At 33.5% G+C, this 22,421-nt stretch overlaps 1 protein-coding gene across 1 annotated transcript in view; it reads left to right on the top strand.

The window, feature by feature from the left end:
- Positions 1–22,421, top strand: part of LOC106478243 (ankyrin repeat and fibronectin type-III domain-containing protein 1-like) — a 122,712-nt gene that overhangs the window by 79,955 nt on the left and 20,336 nt on the right. Inside the window, exons 11-19 of the mRNA XM_022381815.1 lie at positions 141–271; positions 2,974–3,052; positions 3,449–3,589; positions 5,620–5,808; positions 6,728–6,841; positions 7,979–8,087; positions 8,717–8,849; positions 9,974–10,087; positions 21,575–21,805. Of these exons, the coding sequence (XP_022237523.1) occupies positions 141–271; positions 2,974–3,052; positions 3,449–3,589; positions 5,620–5,808; positions 6,728–6,841; positions 7,979–8,087; positions 8,717–8,849; positions 9,974–10,087; positions 21,575–21,805 (1,241 nt within the window). The remainder of the gene's footprint in view (positions 1–140; positions 272–2,973; positions 3,053–3,448; positions 3,590–5,619; positions 5,809–6,727; positions 6,842–7,978; positions 8,088–8,716; positions 8,850–9,973; positions 10,088–21,574; positions 21,806–22,421) is intronic.

Here is a 22,421-nt window from a genome sequence, read left to right as displayed (position 1 = left end):
GGGGGGTGGATTAAAAGTATCAATGCGTTAATTGCAGCATGAATGCTAGGATTATATGATTGAATAGCCAGAGTTGTGATTGGAGAATTTAAGTTTCATTGCCTTATAATTTGAGTATTGAATTATAACCTTTTATTCAGTTCCTACCAAAGAAAGTCGAACAAGCCAGTTGGTCAGTCTGGTCAATGAAGCGGAACGATGTGAAGAGGATTTGTCCAAATATGTCAACAATACGGCGGCTAGTGGCAGTCTTTCTGCAGCTTTATTAAAGGTTAGGCCTGACTCTTTTTAAGAGATAGATATATGCATTCATATGAAACGTAATGCCCAGTTAGCTTAATCCGAAGTATTATGTTATAGAATATAAAAAAAAAAATATGTTTTTATGCGCAATGGTCGCAGTGTTGCACTTTTACTTATCAGACAATAATTTAACTTTTTGGTTTGATTTTTGTTTATATATGTATCACAATGTCAAAGATGAGACGAACTTGACGTCTAAGAAAGTTTACAATTACACATTTTCCTACTTTGTAAACAGAATTCCCGCCAAATAAGTTCTTCAATACCCTTCCAGATAATTTCTCATCGTATTCAGAAATGTAATAATACTTCACCATTGGAGAAGAAGTGGAAGAATGAGAGTATTTAAATTTACCTTCTTTCTTTGAAATAAACTGAATGTACTACTTGTCTTTGTATTGTACGAAATATCCTATATTGACCAGAAATGATAAGATGTATTTTGGTTTTTGGTACTTGAACGTTACCTTACACGACACTTGGGCTAAACAGATAGGCTCAAATATGGCCATCCTATATTTAGAACTGCTGACCAAAGCAGGAACAACCAAACAGCAGCACTCTTCGTCTGCACGATTATTCATAACTGAATAGCATGGTCAACAGCATAATCGTCTCGAACTATGGACCTAATGATCTGTTGTCCGGCACACTAACTACTAGGCCACACCAAATTGTAAGAAAAACTATTATATATGAATACTTGTTTTTTTTTGTTTTGTTTTTCAAAATATAACTCCATGGTTGCTGAATTAACATAATAATTTTACTTTATCTAAACTTACGTTCCATAGGACTTAAAACACTTGTATAAAATGAAAATAAATTTTTGCAGCAAAAATTGTTATTTAAAGGTACTAAAAGCCTCTTGTTTTGACTCCGAAATGGACAAATTTAGAGGAATGTGGGGAAACAAACATTCTCAGTTTACTTGATTTATATCATAAATTATAAACGTTTAATACTATTCACTTATTTTGCACTTAAATATTTGTTCATTTAGAAGAGACTTATGTGACCTTGTCGAGTATATGAAATGTTTTCATATAATCATAAGCCCTTTTGCATGTGCGTATGATGGTGCCTGACATTGAATTAGCAAATACAAAGAAGCTTAAGAGAGTTAAGTCCCTGAGGCTTAGGTCTGTAACTTGTTTTCTAATAATATTGCGGCTACGTAGAAACTTTTAAACTAGAAATCGAAACAAATTTACCCTTAGAGCCATAATACTAACAAGGACTAAAAACCAAAACATGAAAACAGCATGGAGCGATTTATTGTCTTATAACCTACATAGATTTAATCGCACTTTAAAACAACAATTTGTATATACTATTACACAGGCTCAGAGGGCAACATTTAACCACTTGTATATTTGGTTCACTGTGAATCTCTGACCAGAAGATAGTCAAATGCTGGTATACGATGAAGAGCGAGTAAAAAAGAAACAAAAACAAAACAAAACTGGATACCGGTATTTCATCTAAAAGGTAACTTATGTGCTCGTGGGATAAACGGCCAAGTCACAGACTCTTAGGATTCAAATATAGGCACCCCCTAATTTTAAACTACTCACCAGATGGAAGCAGCGAGTCAATAGCACCTACCGCCACAAGAGGTTTGTCTGGCTCTTTGAACAGCTGAAAGTGCGTAAAATGTCCAGTAGTCCTGCTCAGTATGTTAACCATTCGACTACACCCTGTCCAGACATAACATTTCAAAGAAGAAAGCCTCAACTGTTACCCATGGAAGATGAAAACTAAAAAAAAGAACTCAAACCTATCCGGAACAATCCTCTAAGTGAGAAATACGGTTAAGAAAGAAAATCTTTCGACTCAAAAAGTTATATGATAAAGCTGTACATATATTCGGGTATAATTAAAAATATAACAACGATAATTTAAATTGATAAAGGCTTACAAGCTTCCAACTACACCTCGAAATCAAGAACTGTTTTCATAAGAAATATATTCAAGGAATTGAAATTACAGCAATGATCTCATTCGACTACATACTTTTTAAGTCTCCTGATTTAGCTCCAATGGAGTTTTTGGTTTGTTTAAACGCGGTCTTGGAAACTGACTTCCACGTAAGAACTAAGGCACGTGGAAAACTTGTCAACACGTGTGGTCGAGTTCGATTCCGCTTTCCTCTGTCGACGACTAGTTTCTGTGAAAATAGTGGTGTCGAGTAAGTGTGTAACTATGGTAATCAGAATGAGTAGAAACAACGATGAATGAAGTAGTTTCAAAGAGAGAATATGAGCCGGAGTTTTATTTTTATAAATTGTAATTAACTTTCAGTACATTACGAACATATTACTCAGCACGTGATACCTGTGTGTTTGTTGTTAAATACAAAGTTCAACGATGGACGGGTAGTGTTTTGCATATACTGCAGTGATCGAACTCCGAATTGTAGTGTTATAAGCCCTCAAGCTAGCATTTGAGCCATCTAGGAACATTCTGAATATTACATCAAAATATTAAATTTACCTCAGCCATCCTGGCACCTCTACGAAAGACCCATTGTATTTTATTTTGCAAATAGAGGAAAAAACATAGTTAATACTTTGTTGCACTTTTCTAAAGGTGTTTGGAATATATTTTTCATTTTAGAGAGCGAGGAAGCTGGTTTCTGATTCTTGAATGTTTTTCTGATTTCTCAAGGAAAAGGAGCGCCAGCTGACATTATGGCAGAGACGGCTTAACCTTTTGAAAAGGATGCAAGATGGTTTTGAACGTATAAGTAAGGATGCATTTTTCGGCTTTTGATAAGCTTTTCTTTATTTTACATTAGCCTTAAAACTTTTTGAAGCGCACATAACACACACACACACATTCAGTAGTCTTCTTCATTGAAAATAAAAATATATTTCAATACTTTTAAACGAACAACTTTGCACACTATGTTATGTTAACTGTATTTGCTTTACTAATAATAATGATGTAAATTAAAAATAGGACTAGTATAAAAGTATAATATTGGTATATAAAATGTATATTTAATGATAAATTTTGTTTTAAAGATTCACTTTCCTAGCAAAAAATCAAAGTGGTCAGTCGATTTCAAAGTTTCTTTATTGATCATTCTTTGATGTTTGCTGTCATTTCAGAGAGCAGAAAAAATCAAAATAGTTAGTAGCATTATTTATTCGTGTTACAGGGCCTCCGGATATGCCTAAGCACGTGCAGTTAACAGTAGTTGGTACAAGGGCACTTCGCATCAAGATTACAGAGTCTGACACTGCCAAAGATGCCTATAGTATTGTAACTAAATACAAAGGTAAGAAAAACTGTTTAATATGCGGCCGTTGATTTACACGTTAACTTATTTGATTCTTTTATCACCAATTAACCACAGATGTATTTATCGGTTTGAGAAATACGTGTACTGTTTGAAGGTCATTTTTGGTAGAGTAACTTGAACAGTTCTGGAGACTAAAGTTGGAACACATTATGGTCTCAGCACAGATAGACATTGTACTTTAAACACTCAACTCTAAATACGTCCAGAATAATGTATCACCAAATACAGAGATATGCATCAACATCAGATAAGACTGGCTTTTCTTTTTTCTTATGATTTTGTGTTCTTCTTTGCAATGTTCATTATAGAGTAAGATATTCTCACTAGGAATTGATGCATTAAATGTATTCAATTTAACTCTATATATGAGACAACAAAAGTTAGTATATTTAATACTACACTTCCCCTAACGTCGTTTATTTCAAGTTTCCTATGAAAGCAGAAAAGATTCATGTTGTTTTTAGACTTAACTCATGCACAAAGAGAAACTGCCGTTTTTGACCACTGTTTTTGATACAGCTGTGGACAAACTACTCTGACCTGTAATGTGAAGTCAACATTCATGGTACTGATATTTAATGAAATAGACATTTCTCGAAGTCTGTCACCATTATCTCCCTCTCTTCGTCACTCTGCAAAAGGCATCTTGCAAAAGTTCCTTCAAAGTTTATAAATATAAACCTACTTTGTGACAAATAGTTTAAAAGACGGCTTGGACGTGCAACCAAGAAAACTTTATTATAAGCTTAACACTGTAGCAAATGTACAATATTTCGACGATGATTTGCCATCATCAGGTTCCTTTAACTGAGGTCTTAATATCATCGAGATGAGAAAATATGATAATTAACCTCATTCTTTTGTCTTAAGCCCTCCAGTGGCACAGCGGTATGCCTGTGGACTTACAACGCTAGAAACCGGGTTTCGATACCCGTGGTGGGCAGAGCACAGATAGCCCATTGTATAGATTTGTGCTTAATTACAAACAAATAAACTTTTGTCTTAAAAGTCACTGATTTTCTAACGCTTTTCACAATTTCCAAGAAAACAAACTTTGTCGAAAGTGTTTGTTTGTTTGTTTCGGATATTTGCTCAAAGCTACACCACGGTTTTTACGCTATTCGTCCTTAATTTTGATCTGATAGACTATAGGGAAAGTAGTTAGTTAGGATAGGATTTTCATTTATAGCGCACCCATGCTTTCAACGTGCAAAGCGTGTTTTTGCGGCAAAGGAAGGTTTGTTTGTTTTGTAATTAAGCACGAAGCTATGCAATGGGCTATCTGTACTCTGCCCACCACGGGTATCGAAACCCGAATTCTAGCGTTGTAAGTTCGCGGACATACCTCTGTGCCACTGGGGGACGCAAAGGAAGGCGAACCACTCCATCACACCAGCTCAGGTATTGAACATAATATAATAATTAGGAACGTAATAAATAATGAACAACATTATAAAATTAAAGAACAGTTGTGAAATTTAAAGAAACCCTATCACTACCATTATATGACTGTAATAATATACCTCGAAGACTTATGATGTGACTATGATAGTGCAAGAGAACATTGTTAAACAGTAGACGACAAAATGAAATGCAAGTGGTCAGATACGTTATAATATTATTTGACTGCATGATCAAATTTTACTTTGGCTTGATAAATGCAAAATGCTACATAATGGATTTTCTACACTGTATCCATCGCAGGGATCGAATTCTAGATTCTAGCATTATTAGCCTTCATGCTTTCTGCTGTTTCATCGGGATCTTTTTACTTTGGAATAACATTTCTGATTCTCTTAGAATGTAATACAGGCACACATATTGTAAAATCAAAACTCTTTGTTGAACGACATTATTTTTAGCGTTTGTATAGATTAATTTAATTTAACATGTTTTGAAATAAACGGTTTTAAAACGAAAATTGGTTATGATTAACTTCTTTAATAAGCTTCCAAAAAAACTTTGATTGTTATAAACTCTAATAAAATAACTTTTATCCTAACTAGTGGACTGGAGTCGACACGAGGATTTTAGCCTCCTAGCTGGATCTCAAGACATTACTGACCTTCAAAGGCTCGAAGTCACCATCCCCGATCTCACTCAGGGCACAGCATATTTTGTTAGAGTGGCTGCAGGCAATGCAAAGGGGTTTAGCCCATTTCAGACAGCATCTCCTTCTTTTGGAGTGCCCTCTAGTGAGTATTTTCAAGTTAAATTTTTGTCTTCATATCACATGTTCGGCTCAAAACAAATACTAACTTATATATTAATCGAATAAATAGCACTGGCTTTGTCAGAGTGGAATACTTCTAACCTTTGCCATTGATCTTCAGTATAGATAGAATTTGGTACTGATACGTATAAAGATATAAAAGTTAGTTATTATACAGCAGTAGAAAAATTACTCTGGTTGTCTAAAGATTGACTTAAAACACTTCAATAGAAATAGGTATTACAATTCACTTAAAGCCAAGCACCAAATTTAAAAATAGAAATTCAAGAAACATTTATATATATATATATATTAGAAGCAGAGTTTATCTCATTTAAATCTGTAATGAATCTTATGGCTTTTTTTCCTCTTCATACTTTTTTCATGAAAAAAAAAACACAATGAGAGATTTGATCAATTATTTCTTGTCCTACAGAATTCGGCCGAGTTAAAAGAAAAAATATGAACGAAAGCAAATTTAGAAAAAATCACGTCAACTCTCTTGTGTATTTTTTCCTTTAGGGGATGTTATACGACATTTAGTCAAACATGATACTGAGACCTTGATATTAGAAATGTAATATCTCTTTCATAAAAACTACAGAGTTGGAGGTGTTAGTATCATTGGATTATTAACTTCATGGACAGTATGGTTTACTATAAGAATTGGGAATTACTTTCCTCATTTTCAACATGGTAGTAAAAATATTTGGGCTAGTGTTGTCTGTGATTGTTGTTGTTGTTTCAAAGGTTTTTAAACCTATCTTATTTTCAGGAGTTAATAATTCTGTAATCGCATTAATATATTTTTAGTGTGCCTAACTAAGTAATAGAAGAGAATGAAATTACGCCACCTAGTGAATAGAAAGTGACTGAGCTTAATAATTTCATCAATCCTCTAGGTTGGAAAGACGTAGAGAAGAAGAGCACTCGAGGGATTGGAAAACTGAAAGAACTAGCAAACCTTTTTCATGAGGTTATTAACTCAAGACCTGCTCACGCCGCGGAAGTTAAAGGTTAGTCACTTGACCTAAATTCAACATGATGCTTTTTATTCACAATGAAATATATCAAGTTTTACGTCATTAAAACCTATTGTTACCTACCTTTTATTCCTAATGAAATATAACAAATGTGATATCATTAAAACCTATGGCCATCTACCTTTCATTCATACTGAAATATAACAAGTTTGCCATAATTAAAATCTATATTTACCTACCATTCATTAAACTCTCCAGTAACCTACATTGTGATAGCCATAAAATGGATCATGTAATCAGGAAGAAACTTTTCTCCTCGCCAGAAAGGAAAGCTCATTACAGCAAATTAATGATAATTTTAGAAGCAAATAAGGACTGCAGAGACTGTGAAATATTTGGTTTAACTTTAGTTTACTTAGCAATTTGTTTATTTCTGGTGATCGGCGCGTAATATGCTCAGACTCTCTGGGATTAAAACAAGTGATTTCAGACAAATCTAATTTTTACACAATTGTATATATTTTTAAATGATCAAAATTATCTACGAGTCAGCAACATCAATCTTTTGAGAGTTATCACGATGTTTAAAATATTTCTTTTAGTTAAATTTTGTTCTCTCGTTACCACGGAAAATCCTGAATTAATTATCTCGAAATCCACGCGGTAGAGAAAATAACGAATTAATTTTATCGTCTCTAACGCCATTTCCTATAACCCATATAATAGTATACTAACGTCCAAAATTCATAAACATTCAAATATTCATTTACCGAATTTCTAAACACTAACTTGTTCATTGAAGAGGATATTTTGACTCTAACGCTATTGTTTGATTAAATAAGCACTTATCCAAAAAGTGTGCAAGGATTCAGTATTTCAAAAAAGCGATTTTGTTAGTATCTGTATAGTAATTAAAAACAAAATAATGTATACGTTCATAAGAGCACCTACTGCGTGTAAAACTTTACTGTCTTGTACCAAATAGTTATATATATTTCAAACCTCATAAATGTAATCATTTGATTAAGAATTACTACAATTACTTAATTTTATTTTCTCAGCGTTATAAAAGTAAAAGACACTCAAAAGCTTGAGCACGTTGAAAAAAGCGGTTTCTTTTTCATCAAGAGTATTATTAGCTCTAAATTCAACACAAGTTTCCAAATATAGGTATTTTGGAGCAGCCGACAGATACACCTCACCAGCAGAGACGTCAAGTGAAAAGAACTATTAAAAACCTCTTCACGTCAGCTCCAAAATTCCAGAAAGTTCTGAGAAGGTGAATATATATTGAGATTTCCATGTTGCTTCCAATATTTCTAGTCTGTTTATTGTTGTTGTTGTTTTTTAGATCTCTCTTTCATTTAAGATATGTTCAAGAATAGAAAATGAGACGGTGTCATTTTACACTCCGTGTAACCATTTTTGTTTGGAAGAGCTTTACAGACTTAAATTTTCGATTCTATCCTATGAAGTGATACTGAGGTCGACTTCTGAATCAACGTTACCATGACAACAGTACGTATCGTCATCACACATCAGTGGATAGATTGCTTTTAGACACAAAAGTACAGTAACTTAATGCTTCATTCTTGACAAAGTTTCTTGCGTCTTCTCGATTTAATCTGTTGTCTGAAAAATCTTGAAAGACAATCCTTTAACGTTGGTTTCAGATTTAGCCCATTGTATGCCTGATATATGCTGTATAAAAATAAATGTACAATGAGATGATTATTTATGAAATAAACTAATTTTAGTCGTTCATCTGTTTGTTCTGAGGAATCAGAAGATCAGTTTTCCAACAGATAATAATTTGAATTTTCAATATGTGACAGTCAATTTATTCTCAGTACAAAAAAACAAAGAAACAAACGTTTTTTTTTATATTTTCATCATTATTTCATTTAGGGGAGTTTTCCTAGCTTGTCTCTTCTACAACGAAGACAAAGTGTTGGTTACCACAGAAGAAACGCTACCTGTTGTTGAAGTGGACGAAACTTATCCATCTTCTCTACACATAGACTTCCACTGGTTAATAAAGGTGGACAAAGATGCTATTTCACCGTGTTTATTAAGACACTGTTTTACTCTTTTATAAAGATACTATTTTACTCTTTTTTTAAATACATTATTTTAGTTTTTTTATAAAGATAGAATTTTACCGTATTTATTAAGCCACTGTTTTATTCTTTTATTAATATACTATTTTGCCATGTTTATAAAGACACTATATTGCCATGTTTATAAAAAAAATATATTTTACAATGTTTATAAAAAAACACTATTATTATGTTGTAAGTACACTATTTTATCATGTTTATAAAGTAAGTATTTTGCCAATTTTTTCTGCATTTGTAAAAGCACTATCTTATTGTAGTTGTTTCTCAACAATTGGTAATGTTCATAACATTACGCTGGCTGTAACTAACGGTTTTACTGTTTGTTATTCTTCATTCACTTTATCTACAATGGCCCAGTATAGCCAGGTGGTTAAGGCGCTCGACTCATAATCTGAGGGTCGCGGGTTCGAATCCCCGTTACACCAAATATGCTTGCCCTTTCAGCCGTGGGGGCGCTATAATGTGACGGTCAATCCCACTATTCGTTGGTAAAAGAGTAGCCCAAGAGTTGGCGGTGGGTGGTGACTAGTTGCCTTCCCTCTAGTCTTACACTGGTAAATTAGGGACGGCTAGCGCAGATAGCCCTCGTATAGCTTTGCGCGAAATTCAAAAACAAACAATTTATCTACAATTCTGTTAATGATTCCAGCTAAGCATGCACCACGCACGAAACGTTACCAATAGGCGTCGTGATAACAATGCAGTATTTTAGATTTTAGTAAAAAAAACATACAAACACCAAGTGTCCAAAATATGACTGATTTTCTACAAACAAGTACGCAAACAACTGTAACATAATCTCAACTATCAGCAATAGGCTGGTTTATATTACCCAAACGTTCTTTTGGTTTTTAGCTTCAAAATATTCATGCGGAAACTAAAGACATAAAACGTGTTTTGTTTTTCATCCCTTCCGTGTAGTAATGTATCTAGAAGTAAGCAATTGACATTGGAAGCGCTACTAACATAAAATGTAGGCATGCATGCCTAGTTTATCAATGCCTAAATTAATATACTGTTTGTATTTAATATTACCGGTTTATAGGTCGCCTGTACTTGGGAAGATATTAAGACACTGCGACAAGACATGGAGAAATCCCAGAGTTCTTCCGTTCTTCACTTTCGAAGTAAACTCCTCCAAGCTGTTGAACAGATGCAGGTAACAAAAACTACGAGATTTAGAAGAATATAGATATATCTGAAATGTTAAAAAATAGAAAAGGGATTAAAAAATTAAACATTACCAAACCGTGACTATAATTTCTTCGCAGATTTCATATAAATATACACACACAATATATATATATATATACATGGTGTGTGTGTGTAGCTATAATAATACCAGGTTACAAATTAAACCATTATGAACTGCATATGGGAGAAAAATTCAGCGTGTGTATTTTGTTATAGCAAAGCCACATCTGGCTATCTGCTGTGTCCACCGAAGGGAATCGAGCCCCTGATTTTAGCATTGTAAATCCGAAGACTTACCGCTGTCCCACCGGGGGACAGAAATGTTTGTTTGAATTGAAGCACAAATCTACACGATGGTTTATCTGTGCTCTTCCCACCACGGGTATTGAAATCTGGTTTCTAGCGTTGTAAGTCCGCAGACATGTAGTTGTACTACTGGAGGGCAAAAATTCAGCAACATAAATCAGTAAAGCACAATCAAGATCGTTGAACACAGACAGCTAAGATAAATTATACTGGTTGTAGAACACTGGAAGTGTTATTTAATTCCAGAAAGATACCTGTGGTGATAGAAACCAAAAGGTGTTGGGGGTACCCCATCTCTCCAATTATCTTTCAAATACAGGTGAGAAACTAGTCAGGAAAGAGGGAGTGAAGCCAAGATGCTTTGGCCTAAAATGCCCTAAGTTTTAACTACTATTCACTATCCTCAGTCTATTGAGGGTGTGGTAGTAAATCCTCTATAGACTATAATAAAAGTTTATTTTAGAATTCCAAAAATGAAAATGTAGAACAATATAGTTCTTCTATATATATATTTCGATACAATAAATTTACCAAACATCACCCATACCAAAGATTTAATAATTTTAACAACATACAATAATATATAATTTAAAAACAGTATTATATTACCTTTCTACATTGTGCGATGAAACGAAATATATAATCACTCAATTACTACCCTTAAAACTCATCCATTTATTTAAAGTTGTAAGATAAGTAATATTAAATATAAGTCAGGGAAAATGGGATTAGCTTAATTACTTGGCTTTTGTATTTCCAAGCCTGATTTCTTGTTATAACAAATAATATTATGAAAAAACAGGTAATTTAGAATGCCTTCTGTAAAGGGATTATCATCTAAAATACTGGGGGAACATGATTTAAAGAAATGAGTCAAAAAATAATTTTATTAAACTTTTGCATCTATTATATATCTTAAACATTTTTTCACTTCGAAATGCATTATAAATTAATTTATCAATTAAACGAGAAACATTTCCCAAGTGTTATTAATTTAAATTAAAGTATAACATTTCAACTGTAAAATTACCATTCCTTTAATTGAATTATTAAGAACCACATTCTATGAGGACTGAAAAGCAAAAATCTGAAAACTAATTTGGTTCTTTCATTAAAAGTTTTAATCTGAACTTTAGTGTTTTCAAAAACAATCTCAAAGTCCAACTAATGAGCAGAATATTTTGTAACTTTCGTACACCAACATTTATAAGTTATCTGGATGAATTTACGAAACGGATTGTACGAAATCTAAATTTATATAGATAATACGCTTGAGTTTGTCTGTCCGGAACTTTTCTCGCAGATTTCTTGATCAAACGCTACAAATCTCATATCGTTAGAAAGGTCTTCGTCCGAGGAGGCCCGATTGCATATTACCTATTTTTTTGCTTAGTAAAACTTTTCAATGCAACGAGTATGGTACATGATGGTACAATGCAGCTGTCATCACTTGGCTACTGGCTTCGATTCAACTTTAGTTTTTTATTTCCAAAGTATTTCATACAAACAACATTTAACCCCTATGTAATTTCCTAAAAAAATGAACATTACACTAAATACAATTTCTATGGGCTTTCTCGACATATTTAGGTGTAAAATACCATATATACAGAAGTTTCTGCATAATCAGCTAAGTTTGCCTTCATTAAAACTTTACATTTACTTTACTTTATAATAATTTAGCTACGGTTCGTTTCATATACTGCTATAAATATCTTTTAAATACTTTTTTCTTTACTACGGGTTTTATTGTTTGTTTTGTGAGTTTCTTTGTTTAAACTCATAAAACTGTGTCATACACTGAACACTCATAACTGTTTCATACTCTGTACACTATCATAAATACTATTATTTCACTTTATTGTTCACTTTACGTGTAGTTTTATTAAATAAAGTTACGTCTACGTGAGTTCGTTTGTCTGATCCGTAATTTTTTTTTCAAATAGAACAGGATTTATCAATCTAACACTTAACGCTTGCAAGAAAGCGTAGGTTAAATGACGTGCGTGAAAATGATAGAATAAGGATAATTCAAGCGAAGGGCATGAAAACTACTGCAAATGTTTTGCGGGTCGCGGCTAGTTACTAATAAAAATTAAATCGTCAGTATAACGTAAAGTAAGTTAAATATTTTCAGGATAAGTATGATGATCCACAAAAACAATTCATAACTAGAGGGGCACTCAGTAGAGCGAATACCTCCGCCACGCAGTATTGATCATATTCGGCTCTCAAAAAAATTGAAAATGTGTCAGTATATCCATCGTTATCAACGGAACTTTTTTATTCGGGAAAATGGGGAATAATATTCTACACGTGTCCACTAAGTTTCATCAAAAACCGATGGTTTTTGACTGAGTTATAAAGAAAAATAGTATGAAAAATTGGTCCCCGTGTTAACAGAAAGGATTTTTTATTTTCGCGATCTTGACCTTTGACCCTGACCCTCCAAAGAACTAATCACTTCTAAGTTGGGTCATAGTCCAACTATATACCAACTTTCGTCCAAATCTATTCAGCCGTTTTTGAGAAATTGTGCTGACAAACACACAGGGGTGAAAACATAGCCTCCGTTCACCTTTGGTGGCGGAGGTAATGATTAGTAACATTGGTAGAATAACTGGCCCCCATAGGCATGCCAATTTGCCACATAAGCTCATTACTATTGAATGACTGTAGTTATTAAAATTTAAAACTAAAAATATGTTGATAATTTAATATCATCTTCCCAAACTTGGTATATTTTAAAATAGAAAACTAACCAAATAAGTTAAAAGTATTTTAGTATTTAATGTGGTACAGTCAAAAGCTAATATAAAAGAAGCAGTTAGTGCTTTACTTAGAAAGTTTAAACACTGTAAACTTGAATTATTATTATTATTTCAGGTATGCCAGGAAACTATATTAGATAAACGTAGGGTATTTACATTTTTGTACAAAGTAATTAAAGTTTCATTACATGTAAGGCAGTAGGCTTCACTAAGTCTTTTACAAAAGTTGCAATATATTTGACTATAGTTTAACTTTTGTGTAATTTTGTAATTGTGTAAAAAATGGAAGTTTATCAAGTAAAATATTCCTTCTCTTACAAACTTGAAATAAGTTAGTTACAATATTATAAATTTATGTTACACTTACAAAAGGAATTAGTATTATTTAGTATGTTAGTATTAATTTTCTTGATAAAAATTTGGACATAAAGCTTTTTACACATAAAACCAAAGCATAGATAATAATAATATTTTGGAATTAAGAAAATTTCGTTTTAAAATTAAAATCATTAGTATTTTCACTAAGGATTGTCCTCCAGTGGCACAGCGGTATGTCCGCGGGCTTTCAACGCTAGAAACCGGGTTTCGATACCCGTGGTGGGCACCGTACAGCTAGCCCATTGTGTAGCTTTGTGCTTGATTACAAATAAACTCTAAGGATTTTAGCTTTTCACAAAATTTAGTTTTTATTTAATATTATAATTGTAGAAGTCGTTTTGTAAAATTTTACAAAATTCTTTATCTCCCACAATGTATACAAGTTTCCATTTACTATATATTTATGAAAGGGATTTGAAAACAAATATTATCAGTACTTAAAAAAATTATAACTATCATATTTATCCACTTTTAAATTATTAGTGAAGTTTATAATGATAAACGAAATGCCAATAGAACAACTAGTAATATAGATTAGGAATATGTTATTAACTGGAGGGGCATTCACTAGAGCGCATACCTCCGCCAAGCACAGTTGATCATATTCGGCTCTCAAAAAATAAGAAAATGTGTTCGTATGCCCATCGTTATCAACGGACATGGACCATTTTTGGCAGGACAATGAGGAATAATATTCTACATATGTCCACCAAGTTTCATCAAAATCCGATCTTTTTTCACTGAGTTATACAATAAAAATAGTGTGAAAAACCAGTCCTCATATTAATAGATAGGAGTGACCTTGCTGTGACCTAGACCCTCCAGAGACTAATCACTTCTAAGTTGGATCATAGTCCAAACGTATACCTACTTCCGTCCAAATTCATTCAGCCGTTTTTGAGAAATCTTGCTGACAAACATACACACACACACACACACACAGAGGAGAGAAAACATAACCTCCACCCACCCTTGGTAGTGGAGGTAATTTCACTATTATGAATTTGTGCAGGTAAATAAAGATCGTCTAAGATTTTATGGTTAAAATCAACAACCAAAGTTTTACTTTAGATAGAGATCTACAGTAATTATTAATAACAAATAGATCTCAATTTAATTGAATCCAAAAGTAAATGTTTACCATGCATTTTTTAAATGATGTTTAGAACAAAAATTGAAAGTCAACTTTACCTAAATTGAAACAAAACATTTTCTTTTAAAGAAACAAACGAACAATACACTACTGAGTTTCATAAGCACTATCTAAGTTAGTACAGATTTCAGTAAATTGAGTTCATTCAATTTTGTTTCCATCTTTATCTCTTTTATGAAAAACAAGTCAACCTGACACGAGAAACTTTACAATACAATTATTTGTACGTCACTTTTCAACATTTTTATTTTGAAATCCTTGATTTATTACTTAAGGGTAAAGAGTGTTTTCTTTTAGAATATAATATTCCTATTTTTCATATGTTCGAAACGTTTCATTTCTTCAATACAAATATTTTAATTTCAAAAAGACAACGCACATGAAAATTACTAATTTCAATTGAATATAAATAAGCTTTCTTAGATCGTGAGCAATGTGAATTAACCTTTGCACAAGTACAATAAAAAATTTTATTTTATAAAGACAAATAGGGATCGATATATACGTAACTTAGCTAACAATAATAATATAGAAAGTTTTAATGCTACAAAACTGAGTTACTTTAAATTAAAAAAAAATATATTCTACTTTGGCAAATCAATGTAATTATATTAGTCTAAGCCAAAGTATGGATAATTATCTTTAATTTCAAGTAACTCAGTTTTTGTAGTTTTAACTTTCTTGTATCAATACGTTTTGTAGCATTAAAACTTTCTATATTACTATAGATAGCTAAGTTACGTATATATCGATCTCTACTTGTCTTTATAAAATTGAAAACATGTCATTGTACATGCTTGTTTCCTTTTTATTAGTTATATTTTTGTGCACCAGCAATACCAAGCGTGGGGCGCGCATATACCCCATTCGATTTTATCAGTCATTAGGACTTCTACCCACCTATCCTCAAATCTAATTATATGCTCAAACTAGCGCATTGTCTGTTATATATATATATATATGGTACCATTTTCGAAAGGAATTATTGAAACCCCAGACGAAAGAGTTCTGTGAAAGAATTAGAGCAATAAAGCTCGTCATTTTTTTCTGCACGCTTGTCTGGAAAAGTCACTTACTTACTTAGATAAAATTCATTGAAATAATGAAATTTTCATTCACTCCATAAACACGTATATAGCTATTTAGGTGCAATAAGTTTTAGTTTTGTTCAGCCAATATTGTGAAATAGTCGTTGTTAATATTCAGACCTTTTAAAGGTGGTTTTAAATGAACCATTTTTATGGCTCCCATTTTGTTTTACCACGATCCCTACTATTAAGTACTACTGTACTTAATGGTAGGGTTACAAGTCTGATCCACGTACCTAAATCCACAGTTTTTACTGGTTATAAAACAGATGGTATTGTCTATTTTATGTATTGGTGTGTCAGAGAATATGGGTTGATACTCTTACAACAAGACAAGCAAAACACCAAGAACTTTTGTAGGCATATTTCTTTAACAGCTTAAATGTACTTGGAAACTAGCTACCTGTAGATTGATATGTAAAAACAAAAAGAGAATACGAATCTATATATGACTGTGTTTTTGTATTTTCATATTGGAAATTACACATGCAAACACTGGTTTTTCTAAACATACTTAATAACGAACAAGTTTAGTATATCTTTGTATTGACATATCTACCAGTTTGATTATTCGCTGTTACATCACTTCTTTTACTTGTACTATTAGAGAAGTAACATTTTGTTAGTCCTGATAATTCACGTTAGCTCAAGACAAACATGAATGCTATCATTAAGGCAAACATTATACTATATTTAAACAGGTTGACCATTTTATTAATACGCTCTACTAACATCAGGTTAAACCATCTTTCGCCTCCTATATAGACTGAACTCAATGTCACAGACTCCATTAGACACCAGAAGGAAGGTGTATAGTACTTTATATTGTGGTTAATTTGTCAAGAGTATGGTCCACAGTTGATTCACAAAATTCGTCAGGTGATCACAATGTCTGTAGTCCAGAGAACCAGCACTGTCAAAATCCAAACGATTTAAAAAGAGACACCCCAGAATAATACTAAATAGGTAGCAATACAAACGCTTATACTGTAAGGGCAATTTTATAGAAGGTTAAATGTAAGGACTTGCGTATAACTGTGTCAAAAGAAATCGTTTTTGAAATTTGACTTCCAGTTATATCGTTAGTTGCATATTTAATGTTTAATCATTTGTGGTACTTTTCATAAACAAAGTGGATTATTTTTCAAAACAACTATCAGAAATATCACAAAAGACCATAGCTTTTTTTTAACTCTATGCATATGGGGTTGGTCGAAATGACCGATCTTGCAACCAACGTGTAATCGTGCAACTACTGATATTATACCTCTGAATTTTCTCTGTGTATCTTCACGAAATTTGGCAAGCTTTTAGTAAACATTACAAATCTTTTGAAGACCAAAAAAAATCAGATTTTTAGTTAATTAGTTTTATTAAATATTTGTCTGTGAATTTATGACTGAAACTCTGAGAAATACTTTTTTCCTCTAACAATTTCGCATTTCCTTTGCAAAACCCCTAGAATCTCTTAAAATAAATATCAGCCCCCCCCGGTGGCACAGCGGTATGTCTGCGGACTTACAACGCTAGAAACCGGGTTTTGATACCCGTGATGGACAGAGCACAGCTAGCCCATTGTGTAGCTTTGTGCTTAACTACAAACAAACAAATATCAAAACTTTTTTCCAGCAAACCTTTATATTTTATCTACTATTTACTTTACCAAGACGAGGCTGTTAAAAGGATGCTCTTGCACCACATGTACTCCAGACCTAATGGTTTTGGTATAATTGTCGTCTGTTCTCCCGATATTGACGTACCAATGGTGTGTTGTCATCATTATACTGCCACTGGTGCACGCGTGTATCAGTGTATTAGTGTATCAGAGACAAAGAAAAAGTACATTCTCTTTCATAACACTGTTTCATCTGTAGGCAAGAAAAGCTGTAAATATCTAACAGCAATTTACGATTTTACAGGATGTGATTCACCTCTCCACCATCACTGGCCTTTTGCTGAATTTAGACAACAATATATCCAACATAAATCGCAGTATTCTACTAGCTACAAGATTCTTTGTAAACAAGTTCTACAGTCTAGATTTTCAAAATCTAGGCTATTGGGACCACTTTTTATTCACACCAAGCTCCCACCGACAAATCTTTCCGTTGATAAACTTCAAAACGTTTATCTGGAGCCATGCATTGCGAACCATTCATCGTCTACCATCTCTAGGTACGAGAGGTTGGAAATATGTTGATGATGATTCTCTTGTGTCAGGCTTTGTCAAAGTTGAAGCAGCACCAAACTCAACTGTAAAGTTAGTTGTACGTGCCTGTACGAAGAGCTTTTGTGGTCAATATCGCTGCAAGAATCTTGGGATGCATTGCACCGAGGCTTGAAATTACGATGGTGTTGTGAAAATTCGCAAATGGAAGACGATGACGTGAATTTTGATCTGATTCACAACTGGACTAGATTATTTCCAAAATGAGATGCGGTTAGACATTTCGTTGAAACTATCATTATTCGTGAGCATTTCTTATAATTCATAGTCAATGTCCTACTTCAAGTTCGAATAGTGTTCCTTTAAGGGGTTTTCCTTATCCCAACTTGACAATTATTTTATTTATTTTGTGCATCTATACAATTCGGCTAATTTTAATGAAACAATTGCACCTAAAACAGAATAATAACGTCAATTAGCTAATTAAACCACTATGTCAGGTAAGAGCTATTGGAAAGATTTTACCCCACCCGTCTTTCAGTTTTTAAGATCACCATGGTTTGAAGTTGTTTTGTTTTAAATATTATTTCTAATGAACTTAACCCTTTTTAGTTAGTTTAAATGTCTAAGTTCAACAAATTCAAGACACAGAGATAGACAAAATTAGCAAATTTTGTCCCCCGTGAAATTTCTTTGACTACCTCAAATTTTGAACCGCCAGCAGATTCGAATTCCAGACCGTGAAGTAAACGAAACTCATTTCTTGAGTCCTTTTTCATCACAGACCCCCTGACTACTAATGAAACGTTCAGCAGGAATAAGACCTGGTGATTGTGCAGGCCAAAGGAGGAATCAGTTTCATGCTATTCAAACAAATTATGGATGGACAATGACGCCTGAGGTGGATTTTTCCATTACCTTTTTTGAAGACGGTAGAAATGCAGTATTATAAACTGGACATGTCCAGCAACAACGACCAAGTACACCAGTAGATAATATTCAACCTTCAAAATAAATCAGCTGGTTTCTATCCTACTATAAGAACGTCTCCTTCACCATTACACCACATCCAACAGATGTTGAAACTGAACGAGCAAGGGATAATTGCCTCATCTATTTTTTATTCTATCTTCACTAAAGAACAATTTGAAATGCGACTCATCAGATCATATCACCCGCTTCTATTCCTTCTTTATTCAAAGTTTGTGTGTTAAGAATCACCGAAACCGTGCTTTTTGGTTTTTGTATCTGAAAAAATATATACTTCTCGAGATGGGTATGAACTGACATATCACAGTTTTATAACGACCTTCGAATCTGGTGGCGGTTCAAAATTTGACGTAGTCAAAGAAATTTCACGGGGGGGGGACAAAATTTGCTAATTTTGTTTATCTCCGTTTCTTGAATTTGTTGAACTGAGACATTCAAACGGTTGAATTAATTTTGGAGGTCAACCGGGACACAAGCTGACGTCTATTACTCTTTACTAACTTCTCCAGTTGATGATTAGTCGCATGCAATTATATCTGTTACACCTTACTAGCCTCTCCATTTGATGGTAAGTCACATATGTGTGTGTGAACCATAGCTTCTATTTAGTGACAGGCATATAAAAAAAAAAGTTGGTAGGAGTTGACAGGTGTTTTTCAACAGCCAGTTACAGGAATGATATTTAATTACGACGCCCTTGATAGACGGGAACTCACTTCTTTAACTGCCAAAGTGATGTTTGCTCTTTCCACTTTCTTATAAATTACTCAACCATTATTGTGTTTATTTAGCCTAAGCATGCAGACTAATCAACCATTCTTGTGTTTATTTGGCTTAAGCAATCATCCGACTTATACCATAATCAGTTTGTTGCATATGACAACAAATGGAATGTTCTAGAAATATTTGTAAATATGAAATTATAGTCTGCTTGTATAAACGATAAAAAATTGGTATTCTTCAATATGTAAATTCTAATGCGTTTTTCTTTTTACTATATTACCCTGAGGCGTCGCTAAATACTTAAGATATTCGGGATTCGGGCCCATAGGCGCAGAAATTTTCCGCGTTTCAGTATGAATCGATCATAGTTTTCTATTCTGATTTATCAAGATACCATCTGGGAATTTGGGGCACTGTCAAATAGAATTGGGGCACGGCCCCCCTGTGCCAGCGCTTAGCGACCCCTCCGATTCTACCTACAAGAAGAAGAAAAGTAGCAAATTTGGATTTTACTGTAAAAGAACATTGAAAAGGAATAATCATAGACAACTGAGCCTCCTCAATATCGACCATCAAGTAAAACCACAAGGTCTAAATACTACAAAAAAGCACTTTAGAGGGGATCATAGAAACCGTACAGCGCATGCTTTCTTAAAATTCCAGTTTTTTTCTGGAGCTTCTACGAAATTAAGCAATTTTCAAGGTTTACTGCTTATTATAGCTTTATAGTGAACAAACTGTAATGAGGCTTAATTCGTTCCCTTGTGGCTCAGCGACAAGTGTAGGGCTTACACTGCCAATAATTGTGTTTCGATACCCGCGGTGGGCAGAGCGCAGATAGTCCATTGTATAGGTTTGTTCTTAAAAACGAACAAACAAATAATGAGGTTTAATTCAAAACTATACCAATACTTCAATCTACTTTTTATATATATAAAACAAATTTTGTGGCTCTTCTTCTTGTAGGTTGTACATTAAAACACACGTTATACGATGCAGAGTACCAGTTTTTATCGTTTATACAAGCAGGCTATAATTTCATATTTACAAATATTCATAGAACATCCCATTTGTTGTCATATGGAAAGTAACTGATCATTTTATAATATATATATATACTGTATATATAAAGTATCTTGATCCCATTCAAGTTAACATGTGAAATATATGCAGTAGGAGAGACTGACAATATCATATTATTTATGGTTTATAAGTCCATTCCGTATGGCTGAGGCGTCGCTAGGTGCTGGCACACAAGGCCTGTGCCCCAATGCTAGTTAATAGTGCCCCAAATCCCCAGTTGGTGTCTTCAAAAATCAAAATAGAAAACCATGATTGATATCATCCTGAAACGCCGAATATTCACGCGCCTATGGGCTCGAGCCCTAAAAATTTTAAGCATCTAGTAATGCCTCTGCAGTATGGTTTGTTATTTTGCATTCTCAAACGCCCCCAGTGGCACAGCGGTATATCTGCGGACTTATACAGCTAGAAACTTGGTTTTGATACCCGTGGTGGGCAGAGCACAGATAGTCCTTTGTGTAGTTTTGTGCTTCATAACAAACAAACACCAGCATTCTCAAACAGTAGGAGTTTCATTCTTAAAATAATCAATAAATATATATAATCATTTCCTACAAAAATAGATCCGTTCTCATCAGCTGAGCTCAATAGTGCAATTGAAGTCAACGCTTGCATAAGAAAATGTATTCACTAAACATTATTATAACTCTTATAGCATTTAATGATATTATTAATATTACACTGACAGGCATATGTTACGTTAACTTTTCTTACGCGTCTCATTTTGCAAGTTTTTTTGTTTTTTTTCTATGAAATAATTTAAACTAATTAAATTTTATGGGATTTTTTCCAGGTAGCGCTAGGTGTTCAAGATCTTGGACAATTGTACTATAAGCCCATCAAAGACAAGGAAAGTATTGTTGTTTTAAGCAGTGTAAAAAACGTTTCCGACCCGAAAACACTAAACAGCTTATCAGTACGATGGCTCCCTCTAACGAAAATCCTGAGAAAATTACCAGGTGTTGTTGCAAGTGACGGAAGAGAGACACCCCATGTGAGCGAGCTATTGTTGTCATCCTTACAGGTGATTTTTTGCATTATAAATTTTTTTGCAACATTTGAAACAAAGAAATTTACAAACATAAGGCACGTCCAAAAATTTTGAAAACCGTTTACATCTTCTTTTTTTTTGGGGGGGGGGGGTCATAACTATATAATCAATCTAGTTATAGATGTTATTTCTATAGGCTCAGAAATATTCTAAATGTCATAAGATTTTAATGAACTGGCATCATATGAAATAATACCCTAAAATATTGCAAACTTATTTAACCATGAAATGGTAAGTCTATCGCACAGATATTGTTTTGTTTTGGTAGTAATTCTGAACAAAAGGTAATCTGCTAGAACAATTTCTAATACAAAACGTAGCATAGTAACTTTAGGACTTGAGCTCTTGCTTCGAAAAAATACAGTGAAATTTCCAAAATATTGTTTTGGTGTTAATAAAAATATCTTCCAAAAGAAAAACTAAACATGCAGCCGTGGGAGCGTTATAATTTGACGGTCAATCGCACTATTCGTTGGTAAAAGAGTAGCCCAAGAGTTGGCGGTGGGTGGTGATGACTAGCTGCCTTCCCTCTAGCCCTGTACTGCTAAATTAGGGACGGCTAGCGCAGATAGCTCTCGTGTAGCTTTGC

Source organism: Limulus polyphemus, unplaced genomic scaffold, assembly GCF_000517525.1.
Source record: "Limulus polyphemus unplaced genomic scaffold, Limulus_polyphemus-2.1.2 Scaffold193, whole genome shotgun sequence".
NCBI classification, from domain to species: Eukaryota; Metazoa; Arthropoda; class Merostomata; order Xiphosura; family Limulidae; genus Limulus; species Limulus polyphemus.
This window is presented reverse-complemented; position numbering and strand designations above follow the sequence as displayed.